The following is a 20,549-nucleotide window of genomic DNA, read 5'->3' on the forward strand; positions in this document are numbered from 1 at the left end:
TGCGAGTAGCTTCATAGGACTCATTTAGACCCATTAAGAACTTTGTTACTCTGCTTCTCTGTTGCAATTTATCCCAAAGAGTAGCAGCACTGCATTCACACTTTCCACAAGTGCATAAAGGAAGCTCCACATAATTTCTATACTCTTCCCATAAGGTAACCAATTCAGTATAATAAGCACTGACATCTAAAGATCCCTGTTGAATAACACTCAAACGTTGCTCAATCTCATATACTCGAGGAGCATCATCTTGTTTGAATCGTGACATCAAACTTTTCCAAATTCCTTCAGCCGTAGATATGAATAACAAGCTTTGACCAATCTTTTTCGAAACAGAATTCATAAGCCAAGTCGCTACCATGTCATTGCAACGAGACCATGATCCAAAATCTCTATCATTCTCAGATGGTTTAAGAATTGTACCGTCTATGAATCCAAGTTTGTTGCGCACATTAAGCGCCATGCGTACTGATCTTCGCCAAGAATGGAAATCTGCGCCTGTTTCAAGGCGATCTGACAACAATGCTAAACCAGCATGATCGGAATTATGAAGATAGTATGGATTATTGTAGTGATCCATTGTCTGACGGGAAGATTCACCAGAAGTCATCACAAAAACTTTGAAAAACAGATCAAGATTTGTTCAAGATTAGATCGATCGAGAGAAAACTAAGCTGATTCGATTAGCGGAAGAATGAATTCCAAGAAAAGTGATTATGATGTAAGTAAGAAATATGAAGAAAATTGATGAATAACGAGTCGATGTTCGATGAGCTCGTTGAGTCGAAAAATCGATGAATCGATGTAGAAAAAGATGGAGGATGATGGAGATGATGATGAATTGAAGATTGATATAGAAATTTTCTGAAGAAGATGGAAGAAGAAGAAGATCGGAATTCTGTTTTCCGTTAATCACTTTTCCGGGAAAATAGGAATGAGAAAATTATTTCGCTCTGATACCATATTAACATTCAGAATTAATTGTGAGATTTCTCATTAAAGTGAAAAGTAATGATACAATAGAGTATTTATAGTATTAAGCTAAAGGAGACTTAATACTAAGTATATATTAATATGTTAATAGATATATCTAATACTTTTTGAATACCAGAGGAACAAAAAAAAAAATGAAAGGAGTGATTTGGTTTAGGGGTTTATGAATAATTTCCATTGAGCTTGTACGCGGAATACAAAACGTGGACATGTCTCGTTTCGTCTTAAGTAAGTAACACTAATTGTCGTAAATGGTTAGTAATTAAAGCCCTTAAGTTATTAACTGATTTAAAAAAAGAAAGAGAGAGAAAGGCGTTTCATCAATGTATATAAATACTCTGTTTTGGAAACAGAACCCAAAAGGGGCAAAAACAAGAAGACGAATCAGAAAAATGCAGAGAATCAAGACATCGCTCTCGTGTCTCTGTCTCATCACGACGCTCCTCCTACTCACCGCCGCAGATTCCACGGAAGACACGGCGGTGCGGCTAAAATTAGCACACCGGGACACTCTCTGGCCGAATCCTCTCAGCCGCATTGAGGACATTATCGGTGCCGACCAGAAGCGTCATAGTTTGATATCTAGGAAACGTAAGTTCAAAGGAGGAGTGAAAATGGATTTGGGATCAGGGATTGATTACGGAACGGCGCAGTATTTCACGGAGGTTAGAGTTGGAACTCCGGCGAAGAAGTTTAGAGTGGTGGTTGATACAGGAAGCGAGCTTACTTGGGTGAATTGTAGATACCGTGGGAGAGGCAAAGGTAAAGTTAAGAATCGGAGAGTGTTTAGAGCTGAAGAATCTAAAAGTTTTAAAACTGTTGGATGCTTTACTCAGACTTGTAAAGTTGATTTGATGAATCTTTTCTCACTCTCTACTTGTCCTACTCCTTCCACTCCTTGCTCCTATGATTACAGGTACTTTCTCTCATTTGGTAATGGTGATTGCATTATTTAATACAGACTCAAAAATGTGATTAGGTAGATTATTAAGGAGTTTGTGCTGATGGTGATGGTGGGATTTAGAGACATTTTAATGGAGAACATTTTACTGTTTAAGGTTTTGTGTGTGTTTGAGACAAGATATTTTAGAAAGGTTTGGGAAAAGTTTGGTGGTCAATCAATGAGAGAGAAGAGGGACCTCTCTTTCTCTGTCTCTCTTGTCACCATATCATTGTCTCTTCTCATCACATATATTTTTTTCTCACAACTATTTAGAGAACTCTTTGGGGTGGCATGGATTAGATGCAAGTGTATTGTAAGGGAGGGTGAAATTAAATGTGAGTTGAGCTACAATTCAGCACAATACATAAATGTCACTTATTGTATGACTTGTGAGTTAGGTTTGAAATTTGAGCATACATAAATTCAAACCTCTCTTATGACATTTGACCTAATGCAAATTGTTAAACCAAAGTGTATGCATTGTATTTAACATTAAATTGATGGGGTGGAATAGATATGCGGATGGGTCAGCAGCACAAGGCGTATTCGCAAAGGAGACTATCACAGTTGGTCTCACAAATGGTCGTAAGGCTAGACTCCGCGGTCTCCTCGTTGGTTGTAGTAGTTCATTTAGTGGACAGAGCTTTCAAGGAGCCGATGGGGTTCTTGGTTTAGCCTTTAGCGATTTCTCTTTCACTTCCACAGCCACTAGTCTCTTCGGTGCGAAATTGTCCTACTGCCTCGTTGATCACCTCTCCAACAAAAACATCTCCAACTATCTCATTTTCGGTTATTCCTCCTCCTCCACCTCCACCAAAACCGCCCCCGGACGAACCACCCCGCTTGATCTCACTCTCATCCCACCCTTCTACGCAATCAACATCATTGGAATCTCCATCGGAGACGACATGCTAGATATCCCCACTCAAGTATGGGACGCAACTACCGGTGGTGGGACTATCTTGGACTCAGGAACTAGCCTCACGCTATTGGCTGAAGCCGCGTACAAACCGGTGGTTACAGGGCTCGCACGTTACCTTGTTGAGTTGAAAAGAGTCAAGCCAGAAGGAATACCAATTGAGTACTGTTTTAGTTCCACGTCCGGGTTCAACGAGAGCAAGTTACCGCAGCTGACGTTTCATTTAAAAGGCGGTGCACGATTTGAGCCGCATCGTAAAAGTTACCTAGTAGATGCAGCGCCTGGAGTCAAGTGTTTAGGATTTATGTCAGCGGGAACGCCGGCGACTAATGTGGTCGGGAATATAATGCAGCAGAATTATTTGTGGGAGTTTGATCTTATGGCCTCAACTTTGTCTTTTGCTCCTTCTACTTGCACTTAGCTGTCTTATCCATCTCTCTTCTGTTTATTATTACTTTGATTGATTGGAATATATATATATATTGTTTTGTTAGTGAATGAATAAAAAACATGTTTGTTGTCAAAACTTGCAATATTTTGAGCTGGAGAACGAATACACACCTCTATCCATCGTATCATCTTCTAAATCGTTCGATCGCATCCACTGTCTTTACAAAATTACAAGATTCGTCATTATTGGGCCAGATAAGGCACAATTATACCGCTAAATGGGCTGTACAGAGAGAAGATAAATTCGTCACTAATGGGCTCATAAGCCCAGTTCTAATAAGTTTACATTCTGAGTTTCTGACAAACAAGGCTGCTTCTGAAAAAAGGAATCTGATTGCATCGCTGTTTCAATCCCATGCGCACTCTTCTCAAAGCATATTTTCTTTCTCTTTTCTTTTTCCACTCTGTCTCACTTATTAAACATTAGTAAAACTTGTAGAATACTCTGTTTTGTACCAAAAATAACCCATCTTTGCTTAAAGATCACATCATCTTGAACACACACACACACAAGTTAAAACCTTCTAAAGGAAAATATATCCAGATGGTATATTAAGAGAGTGAAGAAGGAGCGTTGTTGGTGTTGGAACTTGTGAAAAGAATAAAAGGGTGGAATTGGGAAATAAGTTGGGGAATGGGGGGTAACACATTGTCACATACCCAATGACCAATCCCATCATGGCATCCACTAAAATGATCCAATCATTATTGGTGACAGAGAAGCATCACATGCTACATCATCATGATATTTGCTTCTACGAGAATCAATCACTACTTACTCTTCTTTCAATAGTAAAAATGAAGATACAAAATACTACTATCATAGACCATCGTATAATATTTATATGTATGAAAACCAAGAATGCTCAAGTTTCCCATGAACGGATGTACCTCCTCAATGTCATACATGGCAGCTAACTTAAATGTTCTAAGATTTGGTCGTTTAGGCGGCCAAAATTATTCGGCAAGTTAAATTTTTGTCCAATTGATCACTGGAAAAAGTTAAAACTACATTTGTTTTAGGTGTTCGATTAATTATTTTTAACTCTTTAAACACATTTTCGATATGTTTTTGGGAAAATGGAAAAAACTGTTCTAATTTTTTTTTTGTAGGTTACTCTATTGTAATCTTGCTTTAATTTTTTTGCCAGGATTACTCTATGTTCTAAGTTTTTCAATACATGTACTTCATTGATAATGATATTTACATTTAAGCAAAAAAAAAACAAAAAAACCCAAGTAAACATATATAAGATTACACTAATACGAAAAACAAAGTTCCGTTTTATTTTTTATCAATTGGCCTTTTGCGAGCCTATCAAATTTTTGAACAACAGATAAATCCAATGAAAATCAATTACTATTTCAATTTGTCACACCACACATACATCAAAAACCATTATACATGTGATTTTAAACACCTCACACACACGCACAAGAAAAAAACAAAACCAGCTAATTTATCTTACATTGCCAATTTAAAAAAAAACTGCAATCTCTTTTCTCCTACACCTACATTTTGCACTCGAAAGTTAAATAAAAACAACACTTTCAATAAAATTAAAAATTAATAATTAGGGATTGGTAGCAAGGATAGTGCAAGGAGTGTGGCGACAGCAAGTGATTAAGTGGTCGTTAGTAAGACCAGCGGCTTGCATGAATGAGTGAACCACAGTGGGACCCACAAACCGGAAGCCTCTACGAACCATGTCTTTGCTTATGCTCTCCGACTTCGATGTCTTGACCGGAATCTTGTGTCCCATCTTGTAGTTCGTGGAGATGGGCTTGTGGTTCACAAATCCCCAAAGGTATTTCTCTAATGACCCAAACGCTTTCTTGATCTCGACAATCTTTGTAGCATTCTCCACAACACCTCTCACTTTGCTCATATCTATCTTGTATTCGATGCTTATTGCATTCATCTCTTTCTCGGTGAGTTTGGTAACAGCTTCCGCCTCAAACTCCATAAAAGCCTTCCTATAGTCATGACGTTTTCTCAAGGTTGAAGTCCAATCGGAGCCTACTTGTGCGCCGCTTAGGGTCAGCAGTTCGAACAACGTCCTGAAAATTAACAAAATTAATTTATTTTTGACCAAAATGAAAAAATATATAATGACATGTTTTTATTTGGAAAGAAGTATTAATTATGTCACGCACTTGTCATCATGAACTGGAACTCCCCATTCTTCATCATGGTAGGCCACGTAAATAGGATCTAAAGGTAACCAAAAAAATCCGTTAGGAATCCATGTACATATTATAAGATGAAACATTTTTTTTTAATAAACAACTTAAACTGATATATGAGGGATTTAAGCTAATTCAGCCATTACAAATTGATTTTGCATGGAAAGGAGGTGAAACTTAAAAAAAAAAAAAAACAAAAAAAAAAACAGATCATGTCAAAAATTAACATTGACGAATAGAAAAAAAAAAGTAACAAAGAGATAAATGGGTTTATAAATACCAGAAGTGGGGGTGAGGAAGCTGCATCTCTGAGGATGAGGGTTAGGGTTAGGGTGAAGAAGAGGGACGACTTTGGAAGAAGTGAAATTAATGGTTGATTTGGATCTGCCGTAATGAGCAATCTTTAGCTTCCTTAGGGCTTGTTGTGCCGCCACTTGCTCTCTCCTCACGGCGGCTATACTCCCAGGAGCCTCCGTTATGAGCCAAGAAGAATAGCTTTCTCCTTCCTTAAAACTCTTTGATTTCTTGCGCTCCAAGCTTCCTCTCACTTTGGCTGCACCATTGCTCATCACACTGTCCCTCTTGAGGGACTCAGAGCGGTCCATTAGGCTACTGCAACTACTTGGCGGCAACATTCCCCTTTTGGTCAAGCTTATTGCTTCGGTTTTGCTCATATTCTCTATATTTGGTGATGGATGCTGATAAGTTGTAGTAAGAGAGATAGAGAAGGGTTGAGATAATGATAATGATGATTGATGAGAAATAGAGAAGAGAAGTGATTGTGGACGTATATATATATATCAACTGTGAGAGGCAGAGAGAATTGAAATTAAAGTAGTTATATGGGTACTAATAATATGTAAACATTATTCCCAAGTGAACATTATTCTAAAATTAAAACCGTGTGGATCAATTTTGTATTAGTATTGACAACAAGTAACAACAAAAAAAATAAAATAAAGAGAAAGAATATAGAAAAGAGAAGAGGCAGAGCATGTGCAGGATTTGATGCAATGATGCCACCAAATCATCCCATGTGACCTTTTAAGTCTTCCCCTAACTATTTGTGTTTACTTTTCTTTTGGTACTTCGATATTCTTTCTTGTATTATTTTAGGCTGCTTTCCTATATTTTTGTCATATTTTCGGTTGGTATCCTATATTTTTTTAGCAGCATTTCTTTTTGTGATTGTTATCACACACATTAAAACCACATTTTCCAAAAGCAATTCTGTTTTATACAAGAATAACTGTATATTAGTCAACAACGATTTAAGTGTGTTTTTTCTTTCAATTGTATGTCACCGTATCTACTAACGTTCTCGTTTCATTTACTTTTTCATATATAATTTATCTCTTCATGTACAATTAGATTTTCTATGGAATGCAAATTTTAACATTTATACAAGTAGAACGAAAAAAAAAGAAGCGAAATTGGGTGAATTTGAAATTAAAGGACCAAACCCAAGTAATTAAAGTGTTTACGACGAAGGAGATAAGAGAAGAGACAGACAATGTGGTTCCACTTATCCTATATATACATTATTACCAATACTATAATAATAAACACTACTTAATACATATCCTTTATTCTCAATCTAAATGTACATGCCTCGGTGTCGTCTTCGTGTTGCTTGCTCCTCAATCATTTCAATATACATGAGATTATTATGTTTGCTTCATCCATTTTGTTCATTTCAATCAATATTTCTAACGCGGAACGTAATAATTGGATTTCCGTTTTGTGAATCTTTTCTTCTGATTAGTACAATTGACTTTTTCCAACACCTCTGCATATTCATGTACAAGTGTAAGACAACAATTTAATTCGAAGAATGTAGTAACGGGTGAGACCATGTGGCAATGTAACATGTTCCCTCATTGCCGTCGCTCTTCCCACGAAGTTTCTAGCATTATTGTTTGTTTCCGTACCAATCAATGGAATATCGTCGTAGTCTCAGCAATCATAGCGAACGCAAGATTATTGGGCCTCTATTGGGCTACTTTGTTTATTGGTACGAATTTTACACCCATATTTCAACATACTTAGCCCATTTGGTGCGTTGCCCAAATATAAATTAAATAGGCGATATTGAAGCCTAAAGTAAAATACGTGAAAACTTAAATTTGCACATTACAAAGTCTACACTTGGTGGGATTAATGGGGAAAAAATGATACACTGATTTGGAAAAATCTCAGCTTTTCAAAACTAGTGAAAAGCAGAAAGTGGCAATTATTCATATATATATACAATTGAGAAAATGAAAATATTGTAGAGTAAAAGCTAAAAGGTCCAGCTACCAAGATCATCCATGGGGTTGAAATCGATAGACATTGCAGAGGAGAAAATGGAAGCAAAATCAGGATCAAAAGCAGAAGAAGAGGGAGTATTAAACAAAATGTCCATGTTGAGATCATCATCATCCACTCCCACTACTGCCTTATCAGCCGGCAACATCGGAGCTTCGTGGATCGCCGTTCCATCAACATCTGACCAATTAGGAATCATATTCTCATCATCTAAAAGACTTGACATGGTATCATTGATAGGGATCATGGTTTGAGATGGGATTGGAGTCTGGTTAGGAGATTTAAGTCTGTTTGGTTTAGTGGAAGTAGGAGGATTGATGTTTGTGATTAAAAAAGCAGTGGTTGATTGATCAAGATCAGTAGGGTTCTTCATGATGGACGTCGTTTTGTTTGGCTTGGGAATATTATTATGATTAGAAGAAGAAGATCTTTTGTGTGAAGGCATAAGATTATGTGTAGAAGGATCTAAGCCTTGAGAAAGAAGCTTCTTCTTAATGCATGAGTTCCAAAAGTTCTTGACTTCATTATCAGTGCGTCCAGGTAAGTGCTTAGCAATTTGAGCCCATTTGTTACCGAGAATACGATGTACATCGATGATAATCTGCTCTTCCTCCGCGTTAAACGTACCTCTTTTCAGATCAGGCCTTAGATAGTTTATCCACCTTAATCTGCAACTCTTCCCACATCTCTGCAACCCTATATACACACATATGTAACGTTAGGAATCCACATTGAAATTATAGTATTCAAATAAAATAGGCTAAGCTAATAAGTTTTTTGAATTGAAAGCTTATTATTACTCACAAGGACATAATTTATGTTAGACTAAAAAAAAAAGTTGAAAAAAAAAGAGAGAGTTAGAGATAAAAGACACAAAACCGGCAAGCTTTGGAACGGAACTCCAACTAGGATGACCATGAGTGGTGATATAACGAAGAAGCTTCTCGTCTTCCTCTGGAGACCAAAGCCCTCTCTTCACTTTGTGTTTTCCACAGCATCGATGTCCCATTTCATCTCTTTTCGTTTCCCATTTCTCTCTCATCTTCCTGGTTTATATATTACAAGGTCTCTTGGTGTTAATTAACCAGCAGGGACCAGGGTCGTCACTATTTGATTAATTTTCCCTTATCAGTACTAATATCTTTCTTGGGAGAATTAATATATCTACTATATATGATTAACCAAACTTGTGTCGTTTCCCTTTTTTCTCTGTGTGTCTTCAAATGGAAGCCTGATTAGAGACACCAGTAGTTCACGTCACTTTCCTTAACAAAATCATCTATGTACAGTATCTTGTTAACTTGTGTTTCTAGTTATTGCCATACATTGCATGCTTGGAATCCTGTAATTATCAGTTTAGTTTAATGCAATGGTTTAATGATCTTATATACTAGTATATGCTTTAACTAGGACACTCATTACTTTCTTTTTTTTTCACGCATGACTTGTTGTCTACTAGACTTCACAATATTTCGGAACATTGGTAAGAAAAATAGTAGAATAAAATACAAGTTATTATCCTCGGATCATTAATTACGTTATGTTAGATATTGAATGACTCGTTGGGTTTTATTACCCCTTCACGTATAAGTTATATAACACACAACAAAAAAGTTATATAACACATATATATGGTCAAATGCCATTGAGTATATACAGGTCATAATTTTTTTCTTCCTTGATTCGAAAAAAGCTACTATAAATCTTTATGCTACTCTTTTTCTTTTTGGCAGTAGTAAAATTTTAGAACCCGTGTCTAAACAATTAGATCATTTTTTTTTCTTTTAATCTAGGAAAGACTTTAGACTAAACACAAACAAATTTCCGGAGTCTATAGAAAAGTTAAGTATTCTTTAAATCATATCAATCATGATTGAAATCAGGATATAAAAAAACTCGAATTCTAATCTAGAATGGAACCTTCAACCAATAAACCACAATGATAACTTGGGGATGTTGTAACGTAGAACTCAATATGAACAAATTAGTCCCAGCAGGCTACTTTTATGGTCATCATGGGAGACTTTTCTGCAAATGGCTTGTTGACAGTCGTAGACGCGAGCGAGCACTTAATTTTGGATATTAGGAATCATATATAGTATTGCCATCCGTACATACGACTCATTTACTAACAAATTAGTTAAAAACTTAAAATTAGAGGTAAAGTAGGGAGCACGATTGCATAAAATTCAGACCTAATCTCAACTACTAAAAATTGGATCATTCCCTGGAGCTTCCGAATAACAATTCCTCTTAAGTAAGCCACGTACGTGTCAAGCTTTAATATATATGGCGAGATAGTTCTACAACGCAACGTTTATTTGAACCCGTCAAGTTAAACGTAAGAATAAACTAATATGTGGGGAGAAAGCGGTTAATTAACATAATAATATAAATCCGTCGCTGTTAATTACCGTATTATGTAAAAATCTTTGTGTAGATGAAGCTTCGTATATTTAACTATACACTTGTTTTAGTTTCCATTAATATAACGTAGTCCTCTCTTTCGGTCTTTTTTTTCTTGCATTTAAAATATTTCTATATTGATAAACCCTAGCCATGGGTAAACTGATGGAATAGACCACTTCGTACTCTATTTTCTATAGAAAAATATAAAATTATAGAAGGAAGAGGCAATTGTTGGGCCATTCTGGTATTAATTTGACATCATGAAGTCAGAATGATGTAACAAAATTCATTTTTGTAAACATACAATAACTGGGTAATCATATGATTCATGAGTTGCAAGAGACACGTACATGATTTAGTTGTCGGAGTAGTAACTAAGAAGCTCTCTATACGTAGCTGGCTCTTTTCTGGGTTTGTCTTTCTTGGTTCAAGATTTTTTTTTTTTCACTACCACCAAATGTTTAGTTCGCAGTTTAATTTACATTATTCAACATGATAAACATTGTGATTTGGATTTTTTTTTTGTTTAACGATTAATTTTTGGGGTTTATATATATTTTGTAGACCACATTTTTAAAAAACTTTCTTATATTTCAGCTTAAATGGTATATAAAAAATTCTTAGAACGAGACGAACTTGACAACTTGCATATGTTGCTAAATGTAAAAACGAGCCATGTAATTACATTTTTGTTGGAAAGAAAAGGTGAGAAACAACGAATAGTAACAAAGATCTGAAAACTGATGAAGTGTGAGAGAAAACAAACAACACATTTACTCCATCGTCCAATCTTATCTTTAAGTTATGTACCAGTCCTTACAAAAGATTAAAAAATTACATCCATTTTTGACCGTTTCAGATCCACAAGACTTCCATTGACTCGTCGACAGACATACTTGAGATTTGAGACTTGAGACTTGAGACTTGAGAATACAACATTACCAGACTCTCTAGCTGGTCTATGAACTATTTATGGTATAGGACCTGATATAGTAAATGGGCTTTTCTAGTTTTAGGCTTTTGGCCCTAATTTCAATTATTGCACACTATTACAAAAATTATCAGAATGTGGACAAATGCAAATTTTCAATAATTCCAGGAAATGGCAAAATTTCACAAAAGCCTGCAAGTGCAGCGATATTTTATTTAAGACTGGCGGAAATGAACAGAACAGTATCGGTGGCTGGTGATGACTGATGATGGCTAGAAAAGTGACTAGATAGATAGACGTAAGATTGATCGGTTATAATTGTGCATGTAGACTTTTTTTTTAACAAAAATTGACCGTGGAGATTTTGCATGTAAATGGATGTGACTTAAAAAAATATAACTCAAATATCATGGCTTTCAGAAAGAAGAAAAAACACCCCTATCGAAAGAACAAAAAGTAAGAAATTATGTTGTGAGAAGGATCGTATATATCATTGTGCAAATGAACTGTGAACACATATATAATAAACACACAAGAATTTGATCAAAAAAAAAAAAAAACACACAAGAATTGTGATATTCATGAGGCAGCATACTTTTTTTTTTTTGATATACCCGATCGGCTGATCCGGTCAGCCTCGGTAGGAACGCATCGGAGTGCTACAGAGTGGACTCACTACCACCCCGAAGGATGGGCTACCACACTGCCTGAACCGAGTTTGGAATGCTTTCCGACTAATACCCGGGGGTAGCTGGATCGCCTGTTACCAGACTACCAGGTAAACTGCCTGGGCCGAAGCCCAAGCCTAGACTTCCCAACAAAGTGTTGATAACAGCGAGGGAGGAAGATCGAACCCGGGTTCGGGGATTTCACCCTCAACTCCGGACTCGCCCTACCACTCGCCCACCACCTTGCGGGCTGAGGCAGCATACTTCACCACACGTTGCACATCACTGCATTTAAATACCAAGGGAATAACGGAGACTTCATGTTTGGCAGTAGTTATTACAAGTAAATTTGTGCAATTTATACACCAAAGTGCGCATTAGAAACTAGAGTACAAAGAGTCAAATAGCTAGATCTATATATGTCTTCTCTAACCGAGACAAACCGTACGACCCTTTGTGATCGAACTCCAAGAATCTTGCAGGGAGAAATTGGAATTGATGTCAGGGAGAATCAACGCAGAGTCCATGGAGGAAGAGGAAGGAAAATGATCCTCGAACCATGGGATTGGGATGGACGATGTGTTGTTACAAATATTGGTGCGGTCGAAAAAGAGAGTAGAGTAGTCTTTAGTGAGGCTTGCTTCTTGGGTTTCACATGCTTTTTCTAATATGCTCTCCATGTATTTCCCTTGTGCTTCTATCCTTTGATTCACCTGTCTTTCTATTTCTACTTCTTCCTCTATCCTTCTTTGCACCTCCATTTGCATCCTTCATCACCATCCATATATAATTACCATTTTTATATTATAAGATTTTGTGTAATATATTTGAATCAATATAGTTAAGACTTGGAATTGAAAGGGCGTACTCGTTCATATTGCGACCAATGATCAGCGGATTAGTCGTGAATACACCATTCCTTCGAAGATCCAACATGGAAGCTGCATGCATGATGTTGCATTTACAAATGAATCAACCAACATATATGGTATTAAGGTTGATGAATTATGACCGACCTCTATTTGTGTCTCTAATACTAATGGAGTGATTTTGACTATGCTCCTTGTGAGGCTGCTTTCCAAGTCTGAACTTCTGTAGTTGAAACACACACATATATTTTAAATCCTAACTACGGCAAAAGTAGAAACCAAGAAGAAAAATGAAAAGAAGGAAGAGAGTATAGACCTGGAGATGGCTCTTGAGATGATAAAGCGTGAGACCCTTCACACCCATTACTCTCATTATCGTCTTTGGTGTAGCCTCTGCTCACATATATCACAATTAATATAGCTCTGAAGTTTATATAGAGAGAGAGAGATTTATGATGATTATGGAAATTAAACGTACTGTCAGGGCCTCCAAGGTGAGTGACGGCGTCAACGAAGCGTTCATGAAGCTCAGTGGTCCAGCGAAGGCGAGGCTTAGGGTCAGTGGTGAGGACGAGACCTGATGATGACTCATCTCTCATCTCATCTCTCGACTGCATCATTCAACTAACAAATTAAATGCTGATTGATGATGCTCTATTCAACAAGAGAATATTAGTATTTATGAAAGATGGAAAAAGGAACACACGAGGTCTTGCAAATTTTGAAGTATAAATTATGGAGTGATATTGACATAAAATAATTTTTAATATATGAAAATAATGGGAGACATATCTATATATGCAGTAGGGTTTAGGCTTTGAAGTTGTAAACCATGCAAGCTTTTTTGCATCCACACATGTCTAAATACCAAAAAATCCAAATTTATACGTCCAACTCCTTCTATTTCCAATGTATTGACGCATGTGGCCTTACACATTCATACGATACGAAATTACTTTTTCATTTAGAAATATGCAAATGCATGGGAATAAGGAACAAAAGCATCATATTTGTTTTAAAATCTGTTTAATTGATCTAGATGAAAAGATTCGTGTGCTTTGTACCTTTCAATAAAGATGACAAGTGGAACAAAGCTGATGTTTAACTTTTAGTTCATCAATTAAGTTATATGTATGCAAATAGGAATCAGAAGTTGGAAGAAAGAAAAGAAAAAAAGGAAGAAAGTATTTGTATTGTTTGCTTAATTTTTAAGCAGCTTCTAGTCTCCTTTATTTTATGGATTTTCCTTATATTATTCCTCTACAGATGAATCTATTCCCTTTCATATCAGACACCACTCATGACTCATGATGGTTCAACTCACAGAAGACTGTGTGTATCAAACCAATGTGAAGCAGACTTGTCTTGATCCAGCTTAAGTAAGATACAAAGCACTACAAATATTGGACCGATGAATAAAGCGCCGGCCCTTTTCAAAGCAGTTCAAGCCCAATTTATATTAAAGGCCCAATTAGTTTGAGCCCTATTATTTGGTCGCTATCTATTATCTCCGCGTCCTAAGAGCATGTTTATCCATAAACCAAATGAGTATCATTAGCATTTTTAGTATTAATTTAATTAGTTGTTTAATCTATGATACTCAGTAAGATTTTTGTTAAATTTGTATGTTTAATGGTGAAACTTAATGGGTATCACTAAAATAAATTAGTATTTTTTTTTTACGAAAATGAGAGAGTTTTTTTTTCCCCTAAATTTTTTTTGGCCCACTCAAAACGTGACACATGGCCACTTGATACTGACTCAGAAGACTCACCTGAGTGATCCGTTTCAACCCAGTCTCAACCCAAAATGAATTTTTTTTAATATTTTTCATGGGGTGATAGTAGGCCTGGGATTTCGGATCGGATTCGGTTCGGATTTATTCGGATTCGGATAATTCGGATAGGAGATTTTATTATCCGTTCGGATTTTATGACTATTCGGATCGGGTCGGTTCGGATAGTATCGGATTCGGATCGGTTTTGGATTTTTTTTGAGTAAAAAGAAACTAAAAAAATGTTCATTTTAAATAAAAAATAGATTAATCTTTACTAAAATTTGGCTAAATTTCCAAAAATATGTATAATTTTAACAAATATAACTAAAAACTTTCCGATATCTAGGTTATTTAGGATATTTTTGTTATTTGTTATAAAATTATAGCTAAATATAACTAATATTTTTGGATATATAATTTTATTTTCGGTTTTCGGATATCTTTTCGGTTTTTGGTTCGGATCAGATTCGGTTCGGATAATTCGGATAGGAGAATTCATTATCCGTTTGGATTTTGTAACTATTCTGTTCGGATTCGGAACTGGATTTTTCGGATCGGTTTCGGATCGATTTTTGGATTTCGGAGTTTATGTCCAGGCCTAACTGATATCCATCAAATATCAGGGATAAACATGCTCTTTAAACAGACGTTTTTGTCGTTTGCCATGCATAGATTTTTCAATTTTATTGACAACTCTATATAGTCCTCCCACATCATCAATTCATTAAAATAAATTTAGCAATTGAGCGGATAGATCTTTTTTTTTTTTTTTTTGGTTTCTTGTTCTTTGTTTCTTTTGTTCTCCCTAATTTAATACTCATGCTGTGACCATAATAAGTCCATAACAAAATCAAAGAATTGGTCATGCTTTAATTTTCGTAATATTTTTCGTATTTTCAGCTTCTGAAAAAAGAAAAAAGAAAAAAAGGGACCGTCTTTACCAATCGGCAAGTGCCACGATCCATCCTACGAAACTTCAATCTTGGGGTTTCTCTTCTTCTTCTAGATCGATGGAAATGGGTCTTACCAGCCGCCGTTGACGACTACGACGACCATTCTCTTCCTCTAATATAGCCTCCTTCTGCTTTTCTCTATTTCCTTCTCCCCCATTCACCACACAGAGATCTCCTATCAGCTATGTCTTCTACTAATACGCCATCTTCTAGCGCCGCCGCCGCTGCCGGATCGGTAGATTCCTCCGCTGCCCGGAGAAACTCCAAACGACCCAAGTGTATTTTTTCTTTCCCTCTTCGTCATCTTCCTCTCGATTCTCGTCTGCTAGATTTAGTATTCGCTGTGTCTTTAGTGTGTATTGATTTTTAGTTGGGATTTTAGCTAGGAATCGAGAGTGCTATAGCTAAAACTTGTTTGATCTGCAGATTCGAAATTTACACAGCAGGAGCTTCCAGCTTGCAAGCCAATTCTTACGCCTGGTTGGGTAAGCTTCTCTTCATATTTAACTCATGTTTGATTCTCTAGTTTTTTCTTTGAAACGCTATCTAATTTACTCTTTTTTCTGCAGGTGATTTCAACATTTTTGATCATTAGTGTTATCTTCATTCCCCTTGGAGTTATTTCTCTCTTTGCTTCTCAGGATGTAAGTGACCATGATCGATCCAGTGCTGCTCTTCGTTTAATGGTTTTTTATGTCACATGTTTCAACTCTCATGCGTAGGTTGTTGAGATCGTTGATCGGTATGATAGTGCATGCGTACCTCCACCTGATCAGGCTAACAAGGTTGCATACATTCAAGGAGCTGCAAATAAATCTTGTACCCGGACGCTAATAGTGAGTTCCATATGCATGTGTTTCGTTCTTGGAGATTTTATTAGCCTTTGAATGTTTTTTGTTTACTTTCTCTTTTCTCTTTGGGTGTTTTCAGGTGCCTAAGCGTATGAAGCAGCCTATCTACGTATATTACCAGCTTGAGAACTTCTACCAGAATCACCGCAGGTATTGTTGAGAACCTCTACCTTCGTGGTAATGCTTTATATTTGTATGGGGTTTTAGTGTTAGACCTAGATTAAACCGCTACCGCTACATTGATATCACAAAGTAGTTCGGTGCAAGGAAAGAAATGTTCACTATAGATTCCTCATATATTTCTGGCATTGCTATTTATTGATATCATAGGTATGTGAAAAGCCGAAGTGATTCACAATTGAGAAGTGTGAAAGATGAGAATCAAATAGACGCATGCAAGCCTGAGGATGATGTTGGTGGGCTGCCAATTGTGCCATGTGGTCTAATTGCTTGGAGTCTCTTTAATGACACATACGCTCTATCAAGAAATAACCAGCGTTTAGCGGTAAACAAGAAAGGAATCGCATGGAAGAGTGACAGGGAACACAAGTTTGGGAAAAGGGTGTTTCCCAAGAACTTTCAGAAGGGCAATCTCACTGGTGGTGCCATTCTAGATCCAAATATATCAGTAAGCCCTTAATACCACAGTACAGTCTTAGGCCCAGTCATATCCTTTGCAAAACACTTAACTTTGTCTCCCTTTCTCTCTATCTCTTTCAGTTGAGTGACCAAGAGGATCTGATCGTGTGGATGAGGACTGCAGCATTGCCAACATTTAGAAAATTATACGGGAAGATAGAGAGTGACTTGGAGAAGGGTGATAACATACAAGTGACTCTGCAGAACAACTACAACACATACAGTTTCAGTGGGAAGAAGAAGCTTGTTCTGTCAACAACAAGTTGGCTTGGTGGAAAGAACGACTTCCTCGGCATTGCTTACCTCACTGTTGGGGGAATCTGTTTCTTCTTGGCACTTGCATTTACCGTCATGTATCTTGTGAAACCCAGGTTTGTAGCTTATCCTTGGCCTTTTAAATGTATTACTCATGTAGATAGATGTTGATTTGGTGTGGTGTGGGGTTTCTGCAGGCGACTCGGTGATCCTACCTACTTGTCGTGGAACAGAATTCCTGGAGGTCGGTAAACAAATGACTGCATTACCTGCGTGTATAAATCTACTTATCCGTGGTTGTAATTTCATCCAAAACTGAGAGCGATGATTTTTTTTTCTTTAATATAGATGTGAAATGTATGTATAATGTTACAGTTGGAAGGTGCTCATTACATAGAATGATTATTGGCTTCCTATCATGCTCTTTACCTTTTCTCTTTTTCTCCGGAAAAAGCAGTCCCTCGATGCGGATTTATTAGCTGGCCTCTCTGCCTTTAACTATTGTTTGTATCTAGCAAAGGCAATCATTGTGTTCAAAATAGAATAGTATTGATTCCAAGATTAGACACACCATTACAGATTCGAGAAAAAAGAGCGGCATTTGGTTTGTTTGTTTGTTAGTTGCAGCTCAAGAATCAGGCCCAGATGGCGAGGAGAGACATGGAAGCAGCGCCTAGGACGAGAGATAGATAAGCGGCCAAGTGAAGCCAGAGATTGGATTGCAATCTTGGATTCATAAAATCAGGAGCAAGAAGATCAACAAGTGACATGTAAATGAGTATCCCAGCAGATGCAGCATTCAACATTCCTTCCACCATTATTGCCTCTTTGCTCTCTTTCCTGTACCCAAAACCACTCGACATCCCCAACCCTATTCCTATCCCAAGTGGCGCTGTCACTGAGAAAAATGTCGCCATTATCACTGTCGATTTCGACTTCATCTCCGCCTATTCAGTCACACAACTTGATCATCATGCTATCATCAATCAATTGACTTTTGAATAATGAAGAAAAAAATGATTGTTGTGACAGGATTCGCCTAAGCTAAGCTACTGCCACCTATGACAGTAAGAGCTTTGTCTAAACGACTAAACCAAACGACATGAAGTGATTAATAGAAAGTAAAGAATCGTGGAAGAGACTAACCATGGAGATGCATCCACCGAGGCCAAGACCTTCAAAGAACTGATGGAAAGAGAGTGCAGCCATGAGTGGCTTTATGGTGTCTATGCTCTGTGAAGCTCCAAGTGATATCCCTATTATAACCGAATGCACAACTATCCCAATCTCAAGTACCTGTGACACTATGCGTTTTCTGATCAACTCGGTCGAGCCATGTGTGTGTCCGTGACTCGCGTGCGTGTGAACGTGAACATGACCCGCATGTTCTTCTTCGTCTACGACTACGTTCACTTGCTTGCTCCCACTGTTACTGTTAAAATGCTGCCTCTTGTAATACCCTGTCGCGAATGTGTCGATCATAAGAGTCCCCATCGCCGACAGCATCGCTACGAAACCCGCAAACGGGAACTTTCCAGCTGTAGTGTCCTGGAGACATGGAGAGCTCAATCTCTCGAACGCGTCTGGTAAGATATGAACGAAACCTGTGCAGAGGATCACCCCTGCAGCAAAAGCTTTCACCATGAAGAAGATATCGTTTTCCGGTTGTAACGCCGGAATCCTTTTCCCGATCAACGGTAGACTCACGCCGACTCCTCCGGCCACAAGAAGTAAAGCGATCGAACCAAGCTTCAGCTTCGTCGCTTTCTCTGCTTCGTCTTGAGACACAGGATCATCGTGGCTTGTACAATCACTCGAGGCACAACACATATGTAAACATATTATTAAGACTACACAAATTCTCAACATAGTTGTTGCTGAAAAGTAGCCACATTCAGACATGAGTTTAAGATATTTGTGTTCTTGTTCTGTAAGAAAGTAAAGTGTGAAGAGTTATGGGGAAGAAAGAGAAGCTTTTTATAGAGAGAAAGCGAGAGAGAACCTCAACTTTATTTTGAAGCGAGTGGTCCATAAATGTTCATAGCAGAATCTCTAGTTACGTAGAGTTGACCACTATACACATTTCTTTGTTAGTCACGCACAAAAAGAATTTAAAATTCTGTTATTATTGTATAACACTAAGTACAAAGACTAGATAAAATAGATGGGAACATTTACGGAAAAAGGCTGCGAAAGAATTCATTGGTTAGTACAAGAAATTCCGCAAGTATCTTAGATTGTAGTCTATGGATGGCTCAAATAAGACGCCCTTTCGATCTCTTCTAATCATTACTTATCTATTTATACATTTTTGAGATACAATAATAAAACTACGACGACAATTCAAAGATAGATAACTAAGGAAAAAGCATAGAGACCAATTGAGTTTGGAACATTATTGGTCTTAAACGTACTAGTGTATTGTTTTTTTTTAGGTAGGCATTGAATGGAACCATTGTACAATGAATAAATTATACTTTTTTTTTTGGTATGCTGAATAAATTATACTAAAAGAATGGAAAAGAGATTAGTTGTGTATGCTAATCCTTGTAATTATTATTAGTTGTCAAGGTTAGCACATCTCTTTTCACTTTATGGAAAGCAAAATATATGTCTATGAATTGAAAATGTGAAGACTTTTTAAGTAGAAAGTAAATGTGAAGACAGGATGTCGTCATGTTACTATGTGAGCCGTGAGAAGAGTGGTTTTAATTTGATTTGTTAATTTACTTTTGGCTGCAAGAAATTTACGATGGTCTCATCGTCCTCTCCAGGTGGGATGGGTGGATAATGCTGGCCCAATCAAACCACGTGTTTCAAATTTAGATTTCACCATCGCTACTTGAGTGTGATGGTTACCTGAACCTAAATGATTTTGACCTTTTTATATCCTGGTTTATTATAGTCTTTAAACTCTGAACTATAAATAAGATATACAGACAGACGTTTGAGAAAACAATTGTTGAATTTTCATAAGCAAAGAAATCGGACAGAACTAATTCGAAAAGCATCAAAGTTTGATCAAGCTTCACTCAATTATTTAACTTTTTATCCCTAAAATTGTTCACTAGAAAATAATAATATTTCGTTATAAATAAAATTGAATTTTTTATTTTATTTCTATGAAAAATCTTTCGCAGCAATCGTCCACAAACATCTACATGTGCACTGCCTATTGATTTTAACATGACTAGGCAAATTGTGATATCAACTAACAAATGAATCAAAATATTATTTATTTTGCTATATATACACCTAATTAATTTTTAGTGTATTTAAGACATTTTTTTTCTTTTTTTAATCTTTGATCAGTAATTTTATACCACTACAATATATGATTTACCGATTTAATAATTACTAATCATAAAACCGTATTAAAAAGCTATACCAAAAAC

At 36.8% G+C, this 20,549-nt stretch overlaps 6 protein-coding genes across 7 annotated transcripts; 2 read left to right on the forward strand and 4 right to left on the reverse strand.

Annotated features, from left to right (window-relative positions):
- The first annotated feature begins 1,166 nt into the window (after window positions 1–1,166).
- On the forward strand, window positions 1,167–3,374 carry LOC9320987 (aspartyl protease family protein 2). Of its 2 annotated transcripts, XM_021032271.1 has the most exons (3): window positions 1,167–1,909; window positions 2,210–2,271; window positions 2,451–3,357. In XM_021032271.1, the coding sequence occupies exons 1-3, from the start codon at window positions 1,317–1,319 to the stop codon at window positions 2,609–2,611; spliced, it is 816 nt and encodes a 271-aa protein (XP_020887930.1). In that variant the 5' UTR covers window positions 1,167–1,316; the 3' UTR covers window positions 2,612–3,357. The 2 variants fall into 2 exon arrangements, with proteins under 2 accessions (XP_020887930.1, XP_020887929.1); XM_021032270.1 differs by lacking the exon at window positions 2,210–2,271 and having other exon boundaries at window positions 1,176–1,909; window positions 2,451–3,374.
- A 1,271-nt stretch (window positions 3,375–4,645) lies between these two features.
- LOC9318853 (DNA-3-methyladenine glycosylase 1) lies at window positions 4,646–6,452 on the reverse strand. The gene is made up of 3 exons (XM_021032272.1): window positions 5,773–6,452; window positions 5,463–5,520; window positions 4,646–5,366 (listed from the first exon to the last, which is right to left on the reverse strand). The coding sequence occupies exons 1-3, from the start codon at window positions 6,164–6,166 to the stop codon at window positions 4,880–4,882; spliced, it is 939 nt and encodes a 312-aa protein (XP_020887931.1). The 5' UTR covers window positions 6,167–6,452; the 3' UTR covers window positions 4,646–4,879.
- A 1,172-nt stretch (window positions 6,453–7,624) lies between these two features.
- Window positions 7,625–9,578, reverse strand: LOC9320988 (transcription factor MYB61). Its single transcript, XM_002884876.2, has 2 exons — window positions 8,682–9,578; window positions 7,625–8,498 (listed from the first exon to the last, which is right to left on the reverse strand). The coding sequence occupies exons 1-2, from the start codon at window positions 8,842–8,844 to the stop codon at window positions 7,777–7,779; spliced, it is 885 nt and encodes a 294-aa protein (XP_002884922.1). The 5' UTR covers window positions 8,845–9,578; the 3' UTR covers window positions 7,625–7,776.
- A 2,496-nt stretch (window positions 9,579–12,074) lies between these two features.
- On the reverse strand, window positions 12,075–13,620 carry LOC9320989 (myb family transcription factor PHL12). The gene is made up of 5 exons (XM_002884877.2): window positions 13,158–13,620; window positions 12,996–13,072; window positions 12,827–12,902; window positions 12,679–12,751; window positions 12,075–12,578 (listed from the first exon to the last, which is right to left on the reverse strand). Exons 1-5 carry the CDS (start codon window positions 13,297–13,299, stop codon window positions 12,239–12,241), a joined length of 708 nt encoding a protein of 235 aa, XP_002884923.1. The 5' UTR covers window positions 13,300–13,620; the 3' UTR covers window positions 12,075–12,238.
- A 1,613-nt stretch (window positions 13,621–15,233) lies between these two features.
- Window positions 15,234–17,573, forward strand: LOC9320990 (ALA-interacting subunit 1). Its single transcript, XM_002882741.2, has 8 exons — window positions 15,234–15,687; window positions 15,836–15,894; window positions 15,979–16,053; window positions 16,132–16,245; window positions 16,340–16,410; window positions 16,591–16,888; window positions 16,981–17,270; window positions 17,352–17,573. The coding sequence occupies exons 1-8, from the start codon at window positions 15,594–15,596 to the stop codon at window positions 17,404–17,406; spliced, it is 1,056 nt and encodes a 351-aa protein (XP_002882787.1). The 5' UTR covers window positions 15,234–15,593; the 3' UTR covers window positions 17,407–17,573.
- Window positions 17,574–17,647: 74 nt separating this feature from the next.
- On the reverse strand, window positions 17,648–19,528 carry LOC9318854 (zinc transporter 1). The gene is made up of 2 exons (XM_002884878.2): window positions 18,301–19,528; window positions 17,648–18,101 (listed from the first exon to the last, which is right to left on the reverse strand). The coding sequence occupies exons 1-2, from the start codon at window positions 19,054–19,056 to the stop codon at window positions 17,790–17,792; spliced, it is 1,068 nt and encodes a 355-aa protein (XP_002884924.1). The 5' UTR covers window positions 19,057–19,528; the 3' UTR covers window positions 17,648–17,789.
- Between the last annotated feature and the right edge of the window lie 1,021 nt (window positions 19,529–20,549).

This window comes from Arabidopsis lyrata, assembly GCF_000004255.2.
Source record: "Arabidopsis lyrata subsp. lyrata unplaced genomic scaffold ARALYscaffold_3, whole genome shotgun sequence".
Lineage (NCBI taxonomy): Eukaryota > Viridiplantae > Streptophyta > Magnoliopsida > Brassicales > Brassicaceae > Arabidopsis > Arabidopsis lyrata.